The sequence below is a fragment of the Balaenoptera musculus genome, chromosome 5, assembly GCF_009873245.2.
Source record: "Balaenoptera musculus isolate JJ_BM4_2016_0621 chromosome 5, mBalMus1.pri.v3, whole genome shotgun sequence".
Lineage (NCBI taxonomy): Eukaryota > Metazoa > Chordata > Mammalia > Artiodactyla > Balaenopteridae > Balaenoptera > Balaenoptera musculus.
The window spans coordinates 104,270,828-104,288,673 of record NC_045789.1 but is presented as its reverse complement, the minus strand read 5'-3'; the positions used below and the strand labels follow the sequence as shown (position 1 = coordinate 104,288,673).

The following is a 17,846-nucleotide window of genomic DNA, read 5'->3' as shown; positions in this document are numbered from 1 at the left end:
TGAAAAATCAGGAGCTTTGGGCTTTTTTGGAATGATACAGAATGCGTTCTTTTTGGAAAATGTGGTTTTGCCCATTTTATGGAGATGGTGTCCAAATGTCCAGTGAGGAGAGCAGAGCTGGGTTTGGAAAACTCAGATGCCCACAGGGACCAAGCTGGAAAGTAAAAGAGCAAATTGGTATTTTAAAAGGACTTAGTTTGCATTAATACCCGTAAACATTTTTCACTTCCATGAAGATGTGGGCCTGTTCTCCTTTTTATTGAACCAGATGGCCCTCATGGTTTATCTTTTGGTAGAGATATGGTTGTAGAGAAATATTTCCTTCCTATAAAGAAAACAACAGTGCAGATGTCTTACTGAATGATCACAGATATATGGCTTTGGTGTCAGGGTGACAGTAGGTAGTGGTGGGGACTGTGGAAAACTGGGCCCAGAATATTAGCTGCTATAAGAAAGTGAGCCAGGTGGTATCAGATATTCCACTCATTCAAGAGAAGTGGGACTCCTTATGCATTAGTTTCCTAGGGCTTCTGTAACAAAGTACCACAAACTGGGTAGCTTAGAACAATAGAAATGTGTTATCTCAAGGTTTTGGAGTCTAAAAATCTAAAATCAAGGTGTTAGTAGTGCCATGCTCCCTCTGAAAGCTGTAGGGGAATCCTTTCTTGCCTCATCTTAGCTTCTGGTGATTTACTGGCAATCTTTGGCTTTCCTTGTCTTAAAGCTGCATAACCACAAACTCTACTTTTGTTGTCATGTGCCATTTTCCCTGTATGTCTCTGTATCACGTGGCTATCTTCTTATAAGGACACCAGTCACATAGGGGTCCATGCCACTCCAGTGTGCCCTCATATTATTGCAATGACCTTATTTCCAAGTGAAGTCACATTCTGAAGTACTGGGGGATTAGGACTTTAACATATCTTTTTGGGGGGACGCAGTTCAACCCGTAACACCTTTATGTAAAATCTAAGGGTTGTAAATATTGGTGCAAATTGTTTATAGTACACTCTGTGGGCCAAATAAAATATACCTGTGGACCGAATTTGGACACATGGAGAAGTGGTTATTTATACCATCTCATTTAATCTTCATAGCAACCCTGTGAGATTGGTGTTATTTTTTTTTTCATTTTAAAGTTACAGGAAGTATATAGATATAAAATTTAGAAATGAGTCAAAGAGATAAAGTAATTGACAATGCTGACCTTCAGACTCTAGTCTTGGGCTCCAAGGCCCAAGCTCGTGCCACCAAGTGAAGTTGAACGAGGTGCAAATCTCTATGCACTGACATTAGAAACTTAGAAAAGGGAAGTGGTTCAGCAGAACTTGGTTATTTTTAAATATATATGTTTTATTATGGAAGTAGTGTAACCACATTGTCAACTATCTGGGAGACAAGTGGTCCATCACAGCAGTACCTCCCCAGTGCAATCAGTGTTGGCATTTTAGTGCAGTCTCCGCTCCCCCCATCCTCACTCTGCTTCCATTTTTTTAAATAATGTAACTATAATTGTAGAATACAGTTTTGCACCCTGGGTTTTTACTTACTACTATACTATAAAGCATTTATCCATGTTATGATGCTGTCATCATAAATATGAATGTTCATGGCTACATAATCCATTGAGTGGATGGGCTATAAATTTGTTTACTGTCCTGTGTCTGCCGGGCATGTTTGCTTCCACCTCTTCATGGTTGTGAATAATGCTGCAATAAATGTGTCTATGCTTAGCGGACCACTCTTCACGGGCCAGTTCTGCTGGATTCCCTGAGTGTTAAACATCTCATTAGGTGACCACCCTTTCCATCTTCCTGGACTTCCTGCTTCTGTAAATGTCGCCACAACGAACTCCTTTTGTCCAGAAAACTGTGTCCATAGTCTGGATCGTTCCCGTGGGTAGATTCCCAGAAGTCGAAATGTGGGTCAGAGGGTGCGAAGGCTTCAGTCAAGAACATTCGCCCCCAGCCCCCCACCCCTGCTTTATAGAAGGGTTGCGTCATTTTGCACAGTTGCCAGTAATATACACCAATGCCATTTTCACCACAGGACATATGTTTAAAAAGCAACGATCTAAAGGTGTTCAGTTTGTTGCATGAACTGGATATGCTGTGGCCTCATATACCCCAGAAAGGTTTTCAGGAAACCCACTTTGGGTTTGGGCTGTAACTATATTTTTCAAACCTTATCAGAATGCCTGGAATAAGAAAAGATTATGTTTCCCCTTCTCCTGTTTCTGAATGTGTCTATGGGAAGAAAGTTTACAAAGGCCTAGAATGGGCTTAGGATTTGCTAGGCTTGCATGTACAGCAGGCAAGGAGGGCAGCATCTGTGTCCTGTTCACCATGTCCTGGTCGCTGCCTGGCACAGAGTGGGTGGCCCTAAATAGTTGTTGACTCAATAAACAAATTGCTTTTACTGGAAAAAATACATTTGCCTGACGCTGGGTCTTCTCAGGATGCGGATGTTTGGTCACTGTAATTGCAATAGTTTTATGCCACTGGAAGGTGGAGTTTGGGAACTTCTGTGGAAAATTTCCTGACCTGATTCAGGGTCTTTCCCACTTACTATGACCCACCAGCATCTTTCTTTTTCTCAAGGTTCACTGTACAGCTGTTTCCCTTATGCGTCTACTCAATCCCAGCTTGTCCGGGGCTGGATAGGATGTATATCTGGGTCCATCGGGGACCCGGTTAGTTTTTTAATTCCGCAGGGCTGCCTCTCAAGCTGGGCAACTTCCCTTCCTTCTCTCCACAGGCCGCAGGGATTCAGTACTTTCTTTTCTCTCCTTAAATGCCTCCATAGCACTCTCTGTCCCTTATGCATCCACGCACTTTATCACTTTGTCCGGGTCCTTGCATGACACAGTGTCACGGTGAACGCATTGAAGTTTCCAGAATTTTCTGGAAGTCTGACAGCCATCCCTGCTCTCTGACTGTTGCAAGCCTCCCTGGACTCTGCAGTTCCCCTGAAGGGGCTCCTCTAATTCCACACCCACAGCCCAGTTGCTGCAGAAGTGCTGAGGGCAGAGCAGTGATGCCAGCCCTCATCTTCCAGGGGCCATCCTGTCCCCGAGGGCTGCTGACCTGTCTCATGGGGCTTCTGGGGACAAGACTGGTGTTGGCTGTCCCTGCCCGGGGACCCTGCTAGTTCAACCCTGGGTGGAGGTTGCAGGAGAAGGGACCCTGAGCGGTTCCTTGGGCCCTGGCCAGGGAGGGGGACTTGCTCTGCGGAAGGTCTGATCAGGGCCTAACTGGAATCAGAGCCCCGCCATGGAGTGGCGGGTGGTAGGGGGTCAGCCCGTGCGGCCTGGCAGCGAAGAGCTGTGTCTTAGGAGAGAGCTGGGCGCATGAAGAATGGCTAAAATTAGTACAGTTTGCTCACGCACCTTGAAAGTGGGGCTGGGATCTTGGTTGAGGCTCAGAAACCGTAGCCTGGAACAGCGTGAGGGTCACACCGGCTCCTAGCTGTGTGGCCTTGAATTCTGGGAACCTCGGTTTCCTGGTTCTTACAATGAACATCACATCCATGAGATTAAATGAAGCTTCTGGTTCCATGTCTGTTGTGTCGTCAGGGATCAATAAATTATAATTTCTTTTTCTCCCTTCATCTTAAATCAGTAGCTTTCTTCTGGAGGGCCTTTTAGATGCAGGTTCCCAGGCCCTGCCCCTCCCCTCACTCTAATTCACGTCACCATCTTTTAGAGAGAGACAGTCTCAGGTAGCAGTGAGGTGACATCTCGATGCCCTGTAGACAGCAGCCATCCCTTGAGGGGAGGTTGGGAAACATCAAAGCACCACCTGAGAATAGGCCCTTCCTTGGGTTCAAGGATCTGTCCTGTGGTCCCCTCTCCCAAATGGACCAGGGGTCTGCTGTCACCAGGACACACTTCACACCTGGGGAGCTTCTGTTAGGTCACTCCTGGTCAGTGGCTCCTGCATCCATTCTGATAGGACACCTAGGGCCTATCCAAACTTGACCTTGTGCCTCCAAGGCCAAGCCTGCGGCCTTGTGGAGGGAAGTACCAGGGTGCCAGCAGCTGCTCTGGCACAGAAGCCAGGGTGCCATACCTTAGCCTGGCTGGATGCCAGGCACTTTCCATCATGTGAATACATTTCCCATTTTTAAGTAGCCATAGGAATCTTTTTTCCCCTTTCTGGTTGTTTCCACTTGACTTTGTTCCTGTACAACCCTTCCCCGTGGCTCTGTCATCAGCCTCTGAGTGTCGAGAGGGCTGGATCCTGCCTCGTTCGTCCAGTTATGAGCAGCTCCCAGCACAGCACCCGGCCCACACAGTGGGGCTCGATCACATTGACTCAGTGAGCTATTCTTCCTTTCAGTCCTGCTGGTCTGTGAGGCTCCCCGCGTGGCAACGTGCAGCCGAGGGCTTTCGCTGGGTGTTTCGTTCCCTGGAAGGGACAAGGGCTTGTCCCTTCCAGGCTGGGCAGCACCCCTGTCGCTTGTTCCCTCCGCCAAAACCTGGTCAGGCAGGTGGCTGAGCTCTACATCAGGAGTACATGAGGCCCCCAGGAGCTGCTCCAGGTGCCGCCTACTGGGTTTTTGGGGCCGTTTGGTAAAGGACTCGGGAAAAGATTTGGGTCCTGGAGATAAAACATGGGGACGATTTTGAAGACGCAGGGCAGCTGAGTAGCTAGCCGCACACGCAGTCTGCACTGTCCCGACCTGGCACAGCATTGCAGGTTGCTGGGCAATGGAGGGAGGAGAGAAAGCAGAGCTGGGGGCCTGACCTGGCTGCAGGGCCTGCCCAGGGCACCTCATCCCGCATAGCAACGCCCATGGGGACATCCAGGCTGTACCCGAAGACTTTGGCATAGACAGGAAGTGATGGTGGTTCTAGGCAATATATTCTAGCAGGGCAGGAAACCCCAACACTGGGAGTGAGCATGGGGGTGAGACTCAGTCTTCAGAGAGGAGCCAGCTGGAAGGCGGGTCTGCAGCTCCTGGCCTCCTGCCTGGTGTTAGGAGGGGACCCCAGACCCAGTGCTGAGGGGCTTGAGGCAAAGCTCCCTGATTCCAGACCCTCCCGTCTAGGCCTCTGCTTCCTCATCTGTCTCCACCACCTTCCTCTGGGCCCTCGTCTGCTGTCCTGGGGTTATTGCCACAGCTCCCTGGCTGCTCCCCTGCTTCCAGCATCTTCCTCCCCCGAGAGCTGTCAGAACGATCTTTTTGCGGCACGAGTCTGACCCTGCCACCTTCTTCTTAGAAACCCTCCATGGTTCCCCATTTCTTCTGGGACCTGGTCCCGCTTGCCTCCTGCCCAAGGCCTGCGGTGGCTCGCGTCCACAGTGGGCTAGGTGGTGAAGGCCAAGGCGGTGCAGCTCTCAGCCCTTCCCATCCCCCCATCTCTCTCGCCACTGCTCCATCATCCGTGGCGCATCTGCCTTGGGCCCAGCACAGCGTCAGGTGATGGGTGCAGAGGGGTGCCTCCGCTCTTGAGGAGCTTCCAGCAAAAGTGGGTCTAAGTAGGTCCAGGAGGCAGCCCCACTAGACGCGTGTCATGGTGTCCACAGAGCCAGGAATCCGCTTGCAAGGCAAAGGTTGTCTTCCGTTTTTCTTGATGGTTCATGTGTAGAGCAGCTCAGAGAGAAATCGGTCTTCAGGCTTATCGCAGAACTCAACAGTTTGCAGATGACTTGATTTCTAGGATTATCTCCCTCTTCCCCATTAGCCCAGATTTTTTCTGTTGCTAGCGTCAAAAACTCAAAGTCATTTAAACAAAGAAAAATATTTATATAACTGAGAAGTTTAGACTGGTTTCAGGCACGGCTGGATCCAGATGCTCACACGATATTGCCAGGTACCTGTCTATCTCCATCTTTCAAGTGTACTTCCCTCTGGGCTGGCCTCTTTCTCAAGCAGGCTCTCCCATGTGGTGGCCCAAACAGCTTTAGCAGCTTCAGGCTGGCATTATACCTGTCTAGCAACCTTTGTGGTCAGAGGATGTCTCTCCTCAGTGGTTCCAGCAAAAGTCCCAGGGCTGGTGCTCCTTAGCTCAGCCTGGTCACAGGCCCATGCCTGAACCAGTCCCAACTCTGCCTGGGTGGCAGCTCATTTGGAAAGATGACTTAAAGACTTAGCACTAAGTTGCATAGTATGACATGGTTACGTAGCTCATACTATGGCTACTTTGAAAGGAGCAGAGTATCACACATTATTGAAGTTAAAATATATATGAACTTGCCTATGTGTATTTTTTCTTTTGTGAATTAATGTTGCTTTACTACCTTTTAATGTTGCTTTACTACCTTTCAAATTACAGAAGTTTTACTTTTTAATGGTAAAATATGCCCTTTTTTAAACCCTCCACTAGGAGGGTTTTTTTCTTTTGATCTTATGCCTAGAGAAGCTTCTGCAAGAAACACAAGGCCCTCGTAGGTGCCACACGGGTGGGAAACTGAAGACCTCTCTAGTTGCAGTTTTTCTGTTGGATGATGGTTTGTTTCGGTTCGTATAAATGATAAGAACAAATACTTACAGAAGAATTGCTGAGAGTCCATGAGTTTAACTAGTCCGGGGCGCGTACAGGGTGGACGGGGATCAACAGAGAAATTTCCCAAGCCTCCCCGTTTTGGGCTCTGGTCCTGAAGAAGCCTCTCTCGGCTTCACGGTTGCTAGCGCTGTTCCCGGGGGCCCTGGCGATCATCCAGGGACCCGGGCCCATGGAATGGCCCCGACAGCAGGGCGGCTCAGGGAACCTGGGGTCTGGGAGGAAAGCCCCCAGAGAATAAGCCAGCCTGGAGGCCGTCCTCTGTGACTGACACGCCCAGGCCCAGCCCCTGGAAACCAGCTCCCCTCAGCCCACGGATCTGCCCCAGAGCTGGCATCCCTTTTAATAAAGGTGCATCTTCCGGAGTATCTTCATTCTCAGAACTCTGCAGTAGAGAAGGAAGACAGTGGGCTTGTGTGGTCGAGGGAAGGAGAATGCTCTGGGGAAGAATCGGTGCTTCCTCCTAGGACTTGAGAGAGGCCTGGAAATTGATGGCAATGATGTGGCTTTCGGTTCCCTCGACACACATGGGCTAGCGGGTCCTGCAGCCCCTCCCCGCCATGGAGTATATCCTCTTTGTGCTATACTTCTCCTTTTTCCTCTGTCTCTGTGCCCTGGTGTGCCTGTACTTTTCTGGCTGCCAGGAGATGACCTATAAGCATGAAGGTAAGTGGCCAGCTTTGGGGGATTGGTTGTGGCCATGCGAAAGTAAGTGGCTATGATTGGGGAGCTCCTTCCTATGACCACGATTGTTGGGAATGACACAGATGAGGAGAGAGGAGGCTGAGAGAGGCTGGAGTCAGTTGAGGGGTTGTTTATTTGGGAGGTGCCTCCCCTTTTCCTCTCCATCCCATGTGATCTGCTAAGAATGAGCGTCTATTCAGCATGTAAATGGAGAAGAAATGTTTATTTTTCTGTCATTTTTTGCCCAAACTGCATTTCAAGCATTTGGATTAGTTAGTAAAAAGGTGTCAGCAATGCAAGACTTTGGTGGTAAAGAAAGTAGAAGTCTGCAGGAGTGGGCCCCTTCTATATAGAAAATGCACTTGGAATGGGCAAAGATGGAAATTTTATGCTCCTGAAGTGTCTTTTCTTAAGAAATTCCCAGGGAATCTTTGAACAATGGAGGCTCCGAAAAATCGACGGTTTCTTTCATGCTTGACTTTTTTTAAAAGCCCATTATGAGCCGAGCATTTGAGGAAACAGTATTTGCAGGTGATTTTCCTCTCATTCCTCGGAGACTGGTGTGTTATTTTGTGTATACGAAAATGCAGTGGAAGGCAGGGTTGCTTTGTCTCCCAAGAAGACAGCCACCAGATTTTCACTTGAAACATTAAAATGTCTTTTTCTATCTTGGTTTTTTAATTAATAAAGGCATAAATATACATAATACATTCTGGCTTCCCATATAATACAGTCACTTAAAAAAACTAACCCTCGGAGGAAACTAACTAACCTCACCCATATGTTATACAAGGTGGGGCTCGGGTCATAGTCAGCTCACTGCTGCCCTGGAAATTGTGTGTGCTGTGTATTTGTGGATTCGTCTCCTTTCTGATTATAGGGGTATAATTTGAATGTCCTTTTGTGTTTGATCCCCACCCTCAGAGCTGCTTCCTCCTTGCCTCACTGCAGCATGCTTCCTAGGGTTCTTGGTCTCTGGGGCCACATGATACTTCAGGGGGCTCCACTTGGGTCTGGGCAGGTCTGCGTTAAATGCACAGCTGCAGCGTCTGTAGTTAATACACTGTATTAGGGCTCAGTAATTGAGTACTTAACTCGCAGTCCCGCAAGTTTTCGAAAAGCAGGTTATCCTAGGTGATGGAACATTGAGTCATCGCCTCCCAGAATGGCCCATGACGCCTGCGGTGAGTGACCACCACTCAGCATTGCATCCTGGTCGTGCAGAGACTGTGAGGCTTGATGTTTCCTGGGGCTCCATTGGTGTGCCAGGCAGGGCCCTCCCCGCATCACGGCTCACTGCCACTCAGCACAACAGGCCTGTCCCCAGAGGCCTAGCAGTTAGCAGTGTTTACAAGAAATGAGGTCAGCTGAGTGGCTGCCCAGAAAAATAAGGAGCCTGGGGCTCAGGTGAACTGCGTGTGCACAGAGGAGCTGAGCGCTGTAAATGCATCCGCCATCAGATGTCATAGCCACAGCTCCCTGGAGATGGAACATCTGGAACATCGTTGACACTTGAACTCAGGTGGGGTTTCTCAACCCAGGGGCAGGGGGGATTTGAGTGTAGGATTGTCTCCTCCAACCTCCCCTCAGACAGGAGCCTAATAGGGCCTCACATTCCTACCTGGTGGACGCACCTGGGGTGCACAGTCAGGTGGAGGCCCAGCTGATGCTGGATGCATGAATGAGGGAAGGGAGGTCACGTGCAAACCCGACACTATTTGTGGGTAAACAAGTTTGTTTGGCATTGAGTTCATTGCAGATACTCATTGAACAACCGGTATTTCTTGAGTGTGTCAGGTCCTGGGCTACAGTGGGGAACAGAGAGCCCAAATCCTCGTCCTCATGGAGCAAAATCCCTGTCCTCATAGGGCTTATATTCTAGAGGAGAAAGACAGCTAATAGACACATAAGCAAAATATGTCTTATGTTAGGTAGTGATGAGCACTGTGGAGAAAAATAAAGGAAGGAGAACAGAGGCTGGGGTGGGGATAGGTTAGTCAGGACTTTGATGTGGTGGTCAGGGAGGTCTTTTTTAATGTCACATTTGTGCGAAGACTTGAGGGAAGGGAGGGAGAGAGCCTTGTGCGTTCTGGAGAAGAGCATCTAGGCAGTGCAAAGGCCCTGGAGCAGGCATGTGGAAGGTACAGGGGTGTGCTTGGCAGTGTGGCTGGAGCCCAGTGGTGAAGGGGATGAGGCCAGAGCAGAGTAGGAGGCAGGTCCTGCAGGGCCTGTGGACTGCAGTGTGGATGTTGGCTTTTACTGAGGTGTGGTGCAGAGCCAGTGGGCTTTGAGCAAAGGACCAACACTACCTGACTCTTGTTTCAAAATAGTTCATCTGACCACCAGGTTATGGGACAAAGGCAGGAGCCGGAAGGACAGTAGGAGGCAGTTTTTAAAATTTCAGTGAGAGATGATGGTGGCTGGGGCCAGGAGGGAGGCGCTGGTTCCTGGAGGATTGGATTCTGGGCTGAAGATGGAGCCAACAGGATTTCTCCCAGAGGCGTGGAACATGGGGGGCGGGGCGGGGGGGGAACCTAGGTTTTTGGCCTGAGGAACTAAAAGTATGGAGCTGCTGGTGACAAGCACGTTAGACTGTGGGAACAGTTGGTTTGGGGGTGTCCACTAGCCACCCATGGAGCTGTTGAGATTATTTGGGAGTTCACGGGGCAGTACGTGCCCCTCCTGTATTAAATAAACAAAAAGGAGCACAGGGTGAAAGCAGTTTGCAGAAACATGAATGCCAAATACAAAGCCATTGTGGGTGACAGCGGTGGTCAGGTGCCTACAGCAAAGCCTCATGACAGACACTAACCGTACAAGATGACACAGGAGCCCCCCTTCTTCTCCCTTCCTGATTCTGAATTATTTCCTAATCACGTTACTGATGGTGGCACCGGCCACATTTTTCTTACATCTGGGCACGTGAGATTGTACACAAGCATTAGCTCCAACAGAGTGGGAGGTGCCCTGCGCACGCGGGGAGCGCCCTGACCCCTCCCTCTGTGTGTCACGGGGTGGGGGCGGGGCGGATCTGGGAGGAGCCGGTTCAGATGAACGGGTAGGAGCCTGGGCTTGGCTCTGGATTTCGTTATAGTTCTTTCTTCATGGTCAAGAGCATTCATTGATTGTAAAAACAAATAAAAGTCCCTCTCAGGAGCTATTTTGGGGAAAAAAAGTGCCAGCGTTTCTAGGACGAGGGATGTTGATCTGGTAATTGTGAGTTGACATCTGCGGCCCCAGGGGACAGAAGCTCTTTGTGGTAGGGACCAGGCCTGGTTTTGGTCTAGTTGCAGCCCCCAGGCCCAACCTAGTGTCTGACCCATAGAAGGCGCTCAGTCAGGTGTTTGCTGAATGAATGAATGAATGAGTGAATGAAGCCCCATCTCCTGTGATATCTGGGGTGGCAGAAGTGCTGGGCAGGGTAACCGGGAGGCCAGCACACAGAGCATTTTAAATTGCCTCTGAATCTGAATACTGGGTGTATGTGGGTCTGTTACACTCTTCCTTCTCAGTTTGTAAGTGTTCCAAGTTTTCCATGACAAACAGTCAAACTAAAATTGCCTCACGGGGAACGTCTGGTGAGGACCTGGGGCCCACACTCGTCCAGCCAGAGTCCCAGGGTCCACCCGAGGACGCTCTGCCTCACCACCTTTCCCTGTGCCTGGTCTAGAGCACCACATCTCACGTGGCTCCCCCTCCCCTCCCCTCCTCAGTACAGCAAGGATGCTGCTCACTGTTACTGCCCTGGGCACGGTGCTTGGTGGCCTCACTTTGTGCCCACAGGTGAGGTGGGGGGTCCCACGTCTGTCCGATGGAGGAAGTAGCTGGGGCTCAGAAGGGCCAAGTGGCTGACTTGCAAAAGGCCATCAGCTCATGAGCCTGGAGCCAGGGTTGGGCCAGCACGCTCTGCGGCAACCCTCCACCCTCTGACCACCTTTGGCTCCCCCTTTCTCCCCCGGCAATCACAGACAGACCCTACCACCCACCTCCTGGGATGCCCTGTTGGCCCAGATGCCCATCGTAGCCCCCTCTGCCCCGGGGAACACGGGATGGAGGATCCAGGTGATTCTGAGTCCCCTCCTCACGTCATGCAAATTGCCTTTTACAGAAGCATGTTGTGGAAACATTTTTTGGATTTGACGAGGAGTCTGTGGACTCGGAAACATTGTCAGAGACGTCCTGCAACACAGACAGGACGGACAGGGCTCCGGCCACGCCCGAGGAGGACTTGGACGACGTAAGTGGCCCTCACCCTGGGGTGCTTGTGGGGCGCCCCGCGGCTCTGGTCGCTGCAGGCATCGCTCCCTCGCTGTGAGGCGTGAACCCCGCAGGACCTGTGTGATCACAGCCCAGCGTCCAGGAAACGTGGTCCCCACTGTCACAGGTTCCGAGGATGGTGATGGGGGCGCCGGCAGCACGTGGGGACCCCTCGCTTCCCCAGCACGGCTCTCACACAGGAGATCTGTGGCCACTGCGTTGTTGCTTACCCTTTGTCATTAAAACCGCCGAGTGGCGGTCTGTTCCTCATCCCCCTGGGCTCACACACGCACATGCGTGCACACACACAGACACACACGCCACCCATATATGTGAAGATGGCATATCATTGTAGGAGAGGATCCAAGCAGCACTGAGAAGGGTAAAGAGCAGAGTGAAAGCCACCTGGAGCCTCTCATCGTGGCTCAGCGCCCTCACACTTTCCTGACCCTCCATCTGTGCACAGCCGCGTCCGTGACCGTGGCTCTGGTGAGCTGGAGCCACAAAGGAGGGAAGAACAGCTTCACTCTCCCCCACCTGGTGGCATTCACTCAGGAAACCCCATGAAACATGATCACGTCAGACACGTGCTTTTTGATTTGCTCTTTTCACCAAGAATGTGTAACAGGCCTCTTTCGGCACCAAACACCGTGTTGCACATCACGCTCTGTCACGAGCACATCCTCACGCATCTGCATGTGCATCCAAGCTAACAGGCCCCGATGAGAGGTGTTACACGGATTCCAGTTTCTCACAACTGCAGCGATGCCCTTTGAGTGGTGGTTTCCTTAGGAGAAACTCCCAGAATGAGGAGGGCTCCTCGTGCTGGGTGGGAGGGGCGCCCTTTACAACGTAGATGCTCACCCGTGCAGTCGGGGCGGGCTCACCCTTGCTCGCCTGCACATGACTCAGTGATTCCCGGGGCTCAGGGAGCTCCTGGGAAGGGCGCTGACGGCAGAGGAGGCGTCTTCTCCCCGAGCCCTTCACTCCAGAGTTCCAGTTAGGTTGTGGCAGTGACCGGGTCATTATGTAACTGTTGGCAGCAGTCGTGAGATCTGGACATGCGCTTTGCCTGACTTGACCCTGGCACCGCAGTTCACGTCAAGTCACGCACTTCCTTGTGCTTTTCTTTTCCATGATGTTAAGACTACAACCCGAGAAGAGGCTGACCTGAGGTTCTGCCAGCTGACCAGGGAGTACCAGGCCCTGCAGCGAGCCTACGCCCTGCTTCAGGAGCAGGTGGGGGGGACGCTGGACGCCGAGCGAGAGGCCCGGGTAGGTGCGGCGGGCGGGGCGGCGAGCGGCTGGGCAGAGGCCGGGTGGCTCGTGCCCTTTCCGGCATCGGGATTCCGCAGGGGTGCTGAGCGGGGATGGGGACGCCTAACAGCCTCCGCCATGGCAACATTCCAGTGTTTAGCAAACCGAACGGGAACTATCTGCCCATCCTCAGTGTGACAGTGGAACTCGCCGAAGAAACGCTGCCGTCTCATACGTGTCGTGTGCGCCGTCCATTGGCAAGAACGGTTTCAGAATTTAAGACTCAATGATGAAATCAGGCTCACTGTTAAACAGACTTCCCTCCCTCCTGGCTGAGGAGCCCTCAAGAATGTCCGTAAGGAGCCCAGGCAGAGACGGTTGGGGTGTCCCAGCCCACACGGCGCTCTGCTGGACACCCAGGTCGGCCACGCCAGCCTTCGTGCTGGGCTGAGCTCTGCCTTCTAGTAACGTCCACTCACTGGCCATCACCCCACCTTCAGGAGTCACACAGACCAGGGTCTGCTGGCCATTCCTTCTGAAGGCGAGGGGGACTCCCAGGGAGCACACCCGCTGGGGCAACGTTTCACCCCAGCACGTCCCCGTTTCATTCCCACAACAGCCCCGTGAGGTGGGAGGTGGCAAGTGAGGCTGGCAGAAGGAAGCTTCTAGTGCTACAGTAGCATTCCGCCTGTAACCGATAGATTGGAGGAGGTATACTGCCGGAAGTGGTTTGGGCTGAATCGTGGTTTTCATTAAAAATTTCATCTACTTGCAGCATTTAAAAGTCAGGAGATTTCACATAGAAATCCCAATTCCTGGCTTCTCTCGAGAGCTCAGAACACCTGGCAGAACGGGGCTTCCCGTTCCACGTAGTCCCATTTGGCCACAACCACTGAGTGGCAGTCCCCCTGAGATGGGACATGTGCCTCCGGTTTGCCACAGTCCCCACCACTCCCTATTACCCCACACCCAGTTGACTCCCTTCTTTATAGTACCTGCCTGGTCCTTGGGGTATTTTGGAATTCAGCCCTTGTTCTAGGTGGCAAAGGCCCACGAGATGGGCTAAGCAAGCGTGAAAGTGTTGCTGGCATTCGTGATGCAGCCACTGCACTTGGTCAGCTGGGCTGGGACCTGACGTGAGTGAAGAAACTGGCCCCTTCTCCAGTCTGCAGACATTTCTAAACTGAGGGGGTAGCACTGACGGCCTCTCAAGGCCTTGCAGTTCTTACACACGTCATACCTGTAGGTGACAGAGGAACAAGGCAGGCCAGTTTGCACGTGTGCTCCTAAAAAAGGACCCGTTTCTTAGGACTGGATCCTGCAGCCTGGTCCTTTCCACTCTCCTGTCACCATCTAGGGTGACGTGCTCACTTCCTGGTCTTTTTCATTCCAGACTCGGGAACAGCTCCAAGCTGATCTGCTGAGGTGTCAGGCCAAAATCGAAGATCTGGAGAAGTTACTGGTTGAGAAGGGACAGGTAAGCAGAAATGGTCACGTGCTCTGTGGCTGTTTACATTTCTGTTCCCTTGGTGGTGCCCCTGGGGCCTTGGTGCCAAGGGGACTATTCTGTGGATCTGCATCGTTCACTGCGGAGACAAGAGAAAAAAACACTAGCAGAGCCCAGGCGAGAATATCCCAGCTCACGTGCCTCTTTACCAAGTTTTTAAAAATCAGACACGTTATGAGATCCTGACTTGGCTTTTTCTTTGTTTGTTTGTCAAATGCACAAGAATAGGAGACAATTCCAAAAGTAAAGTGGTCACCAAAATCTTTTCTGACTTGAATCTGGAAGAAAAGCTGGCATTGCCTATAAAGATTCAGTTGTGGAAAAGAACTGGTACCTGCAGCTAGCTCTGAGTGATGGCAGGCAGAGGCGGCCTCGGGATTCCATGCTGTGACTGCCACATAAAGATCTGGGCCCCGAGCTTCTCAGATTAGAGTCACCTCCGTTTGCGCTTTCTCTGAATTTGGTTAGGCCTGAATTCTCTGAATTTGAATTCATTGCATATGTTGACAGCAGGACACAGTAGAGAGGCAAAACCTGGGCCCAGACCCATCCCCTGGGGTGGGGGGACCCTGAGGGGCTCTGGGTGGAGGTCCAGCCCCTCAGAGGGTAGCATCTAAAAGCAACACCAACCCGGGGGTCAGTACGGGTGGGCCATGCTCTCCACGTCAGAAGGCTCTCTGTGGAAAGAGATAACCGGGACTTCTCAGTGGCTTACCACAAGGTTTCTGTCCTGCTTGACGCGCTGCCTGTCCTCCTGTAGGCAGAGGACACCCTGTCCTGTCGCTCCATGTGGTCACTCAGGGATCCAGCACTGGAGGCAGTGCCATCTTGTACTGGCCTATCCACAGCACATCCTCCTCGACAGGGGCCAGGAGAGGCTGTTCAACGCCTCAGCCTAAACAGGCACGTTTCCTGCCTCTTGTGAGGGTGCCAAGGAGTGTGTGGGCAGGTGGAGTGTGTGGTGGCACCACTGCCCCAACCCCAGGGCAGGAGGTGACCTGAGGAGGTCTGGCACGGGCTACTAGAGGCCCTACGGTGGGACACAGGGAGTGGGGAGGTGGGTGTAAGGGAAGGGGTTGTAAGAGACTCCAGGAGGGTTAACGGGGGCTCAGGAAGAGCTACAGAGCAGATGGCTTAGAACTGACTCTGGTGTCCAGTCAGTGGGACGAGGGCTCAGGTTGTGACTGAGATTCAAATGGAGGCAGCTGGCTAGTAACCAGAACTCAAGCCTGCACAGAGCAGTTCACCGTGGCAGCATTTATGCAGAACTGACTGGGCACAGGGTAGCAGCCGGCCCTCGGGAGCTGGTCACGTAACCATGGTCCAGAATCCTCCGCGGAGGCAGGAGTGCAGTGCAGGGCACTCGCTGCAGCAAACCCACCACATTCCAGCCCCACCACTGACCTGTTGCACAGCCTTGGGCAAGTTACGTGGTCTCTTGTGCCTCAGGTTTCTCATCTTTAAAATGGGGCTAATAATAGTACTTAACACATAGGGGAAGGGGGGTAGGGAGACTCAGCAGCAGCCGGGTGGAGTCCAGGTGAGAGGTGAAGCTGTTTTCAGACTCCTGTCCTAACCTGCCGTTGACCTCAGCTTCCCTCTTCCAGGCTGAGCTCACAGGTTGTAACTTACCTGACCACAGTCTACGAATAAGTTAACCTCCTACCTGAGGGTGCTAGGCCCTGTTAGTGGGCCCGCTCTGCCCTCAGTTCCTGCTAAATGAAGAGGCCAGTTTGGGACAGAGCACATGGCCATTCATATGGTGAGCACTTACCGAGCCCTTGCCCTGCGCCAGGCTCTGTGCTTGGTGTGTGGGATAACTATCCCACCTAACAAATCACCCCAAAACTTAGTTGTTTACAATAACAAAAATTTTATTTGGCTACAATTTTATGGGTCAGCAGTTTGGGTTGGGCTCAGCTGGTGGTTCTGCTGCTGGTCTCACCTGGGGTCATTCTAGAGGCTTCATTGTTGGTAGATTGATTGGGGATAGATGGCCCCAAGTGGCCTCTCTGTCCTGTCTTTGCATTGGTGCCAGCTGTTGGCCAGATTCTTATGGTTTCTCATCCTTAAGGAAGCTACCCTGGCTCCTTTACCTGGTGGTCTGGGGGCAGGAAGAAAAGGCAGGCCCCAAAGCACAAGTACATGCCACGCCTCTGTCTGCATCACATTCACTAATATCCCAGTCACCAAAGCATGCTGCAGGCATGCCCAGCCTCGAGGTTGCAGGAAGAGATGCATCTCTCCACGGAAGGAGCTGCAGAGTCACGTTGCAAAGGGGCACAGAGATGGGAGGGACGTTGCCAACAACCTCCCACAGGAAAAAACATGAATGGAACTGGCTCTGTCCTCACAGGGATTCAGCCTCGTGGGACCTACAAGTGTGTCAACCCAGGGACGGCACAGGGTGATAGTGTTGGGTAGAAGGAAGGGAGGAAGGAAGTTCCCTTGTGTACTCCTTCATCCATCCCCTGGCATTTATTGAGCACTGGCTGTGTGCCAAGCACCATGCTAGGCACTCAGGATGCTGGTGTAAAGACAGACTTAGCGCCTTGTGCTCCTGGAACTTGCCTGGACGGGACTTGTCCAGGCAAAGAGACATGGTTAGGGCGTCATGGGCAGAGGGTCTAGGATGAGCAGAAATGTGTTACCATAACGACTCCAGGTGTGTTGAGTGTGGGCAGACCCTTGGGGCGCGGCCTGGACGCTGGCCCGCGGGCCGCAGAGAACAAGCCAGGGGAGGGTCTTCTGGGGCCGGCTCAGTCGCTGTGCAGGTGCTTTTCTGTCAGTGATACAGACGAGCTCCCTGTGCTTCAAGGAATGTGAGAGGTGGAGGAGGGATGCGCCACAGACCTGCTGGTTCTCTTTTTCAGGTTTTGAGGGATGATGCGATCGTTCTAACTGCTGTCCTTTTCTCTGACGTTTTCATAGAAAGTTTCCTATGAAGTGACCTTTCCCACTGCCACTTTATTTGTTATTTAACTGTTTGCTTCAATGAATATGAACATATTTAGTACTTTTCCTTAGGATTCCAAATGGGTTGAAGAGAAGCAGCTGCTCATCAGAACAAACCAAGACTTGCTGGAAAAGGTATGTGGCACAAACACCCTGACCCCCGCCGCAGGGGATCATGGAGCCCCCATGGACTTCAGAGGCCTGCTCTGGCCGCGGGAGTCTGACCCACGCCCCTCCTGGGGGCTCCCGGCCTCTGGTCCTGGTTCTGTTCTCTGGGGCGGGGTCCACAGAGCTGGTTTAGAGCACCCTGCAGACATGATGGGGGCCACGCATGCTTCTGATGCTGGGCTTCCAGGCCACCTCTGCCATTGCCTTGGGTTCCAGACCTCCTCCCCTGCCTGCTCCCCGTGCAGGGGCCTGAGGCACTGGTTGGTGAGCAGGCCCTCGGCGGTCATGGTCCAGTTCATGCACCGGAGGCCGTGGCGCTGGCAGAGCTGAGCTTGGCCTTCCCTCTCTGGTCATGGAACTTTCTGGTCAAGGAACTTGCCAGAGCTCTCTCAAGGAGTCAGCTTGGCGAGTAGATCTATAGCTTTGGGACAAGACCTTAGCTTTATTTTTTTCTTATTTGTGAACAATTAGTGATTTTTTTTTTTTTAAGTAAATTTACTGAGTCATGCA

General features: G+C 52.0%; 1 protein-coding gene across 2 annotated transcripts in view; it reads left to right on the top strand.

The window, feature by feature from the left end:
- JAKMIP1 (janus kinase and microtubule interacting protein 1) overlaps positions 1-17,846 on the top strand; it is a 92,496-nt gene that overhangs the window by 72,970 nt on the left and 1,680 nt on the right. For both annotated transcript variants that reach the window (XM_036853030.1, XM_036853031.1), the window contains exons 9-12: positions 11,301-11,429; positions 12,596-12,724; positions 14,100-14,183; positions 17,241-17,303. In XM_036853030.1, coding sequence (XP_036708925.1) covers positions 11,301-11,429; positions 12,596-12,724; positions 14,100-14,183; positions 17,241-17,303 — 405 coding nt within the window. The remainder of the gene's footprint in view (positions 1-11,300; positions 11,430-12,595; positions 12,725-14,099; positions 14,184-17,240; positions 17,304-17,846) is intronic.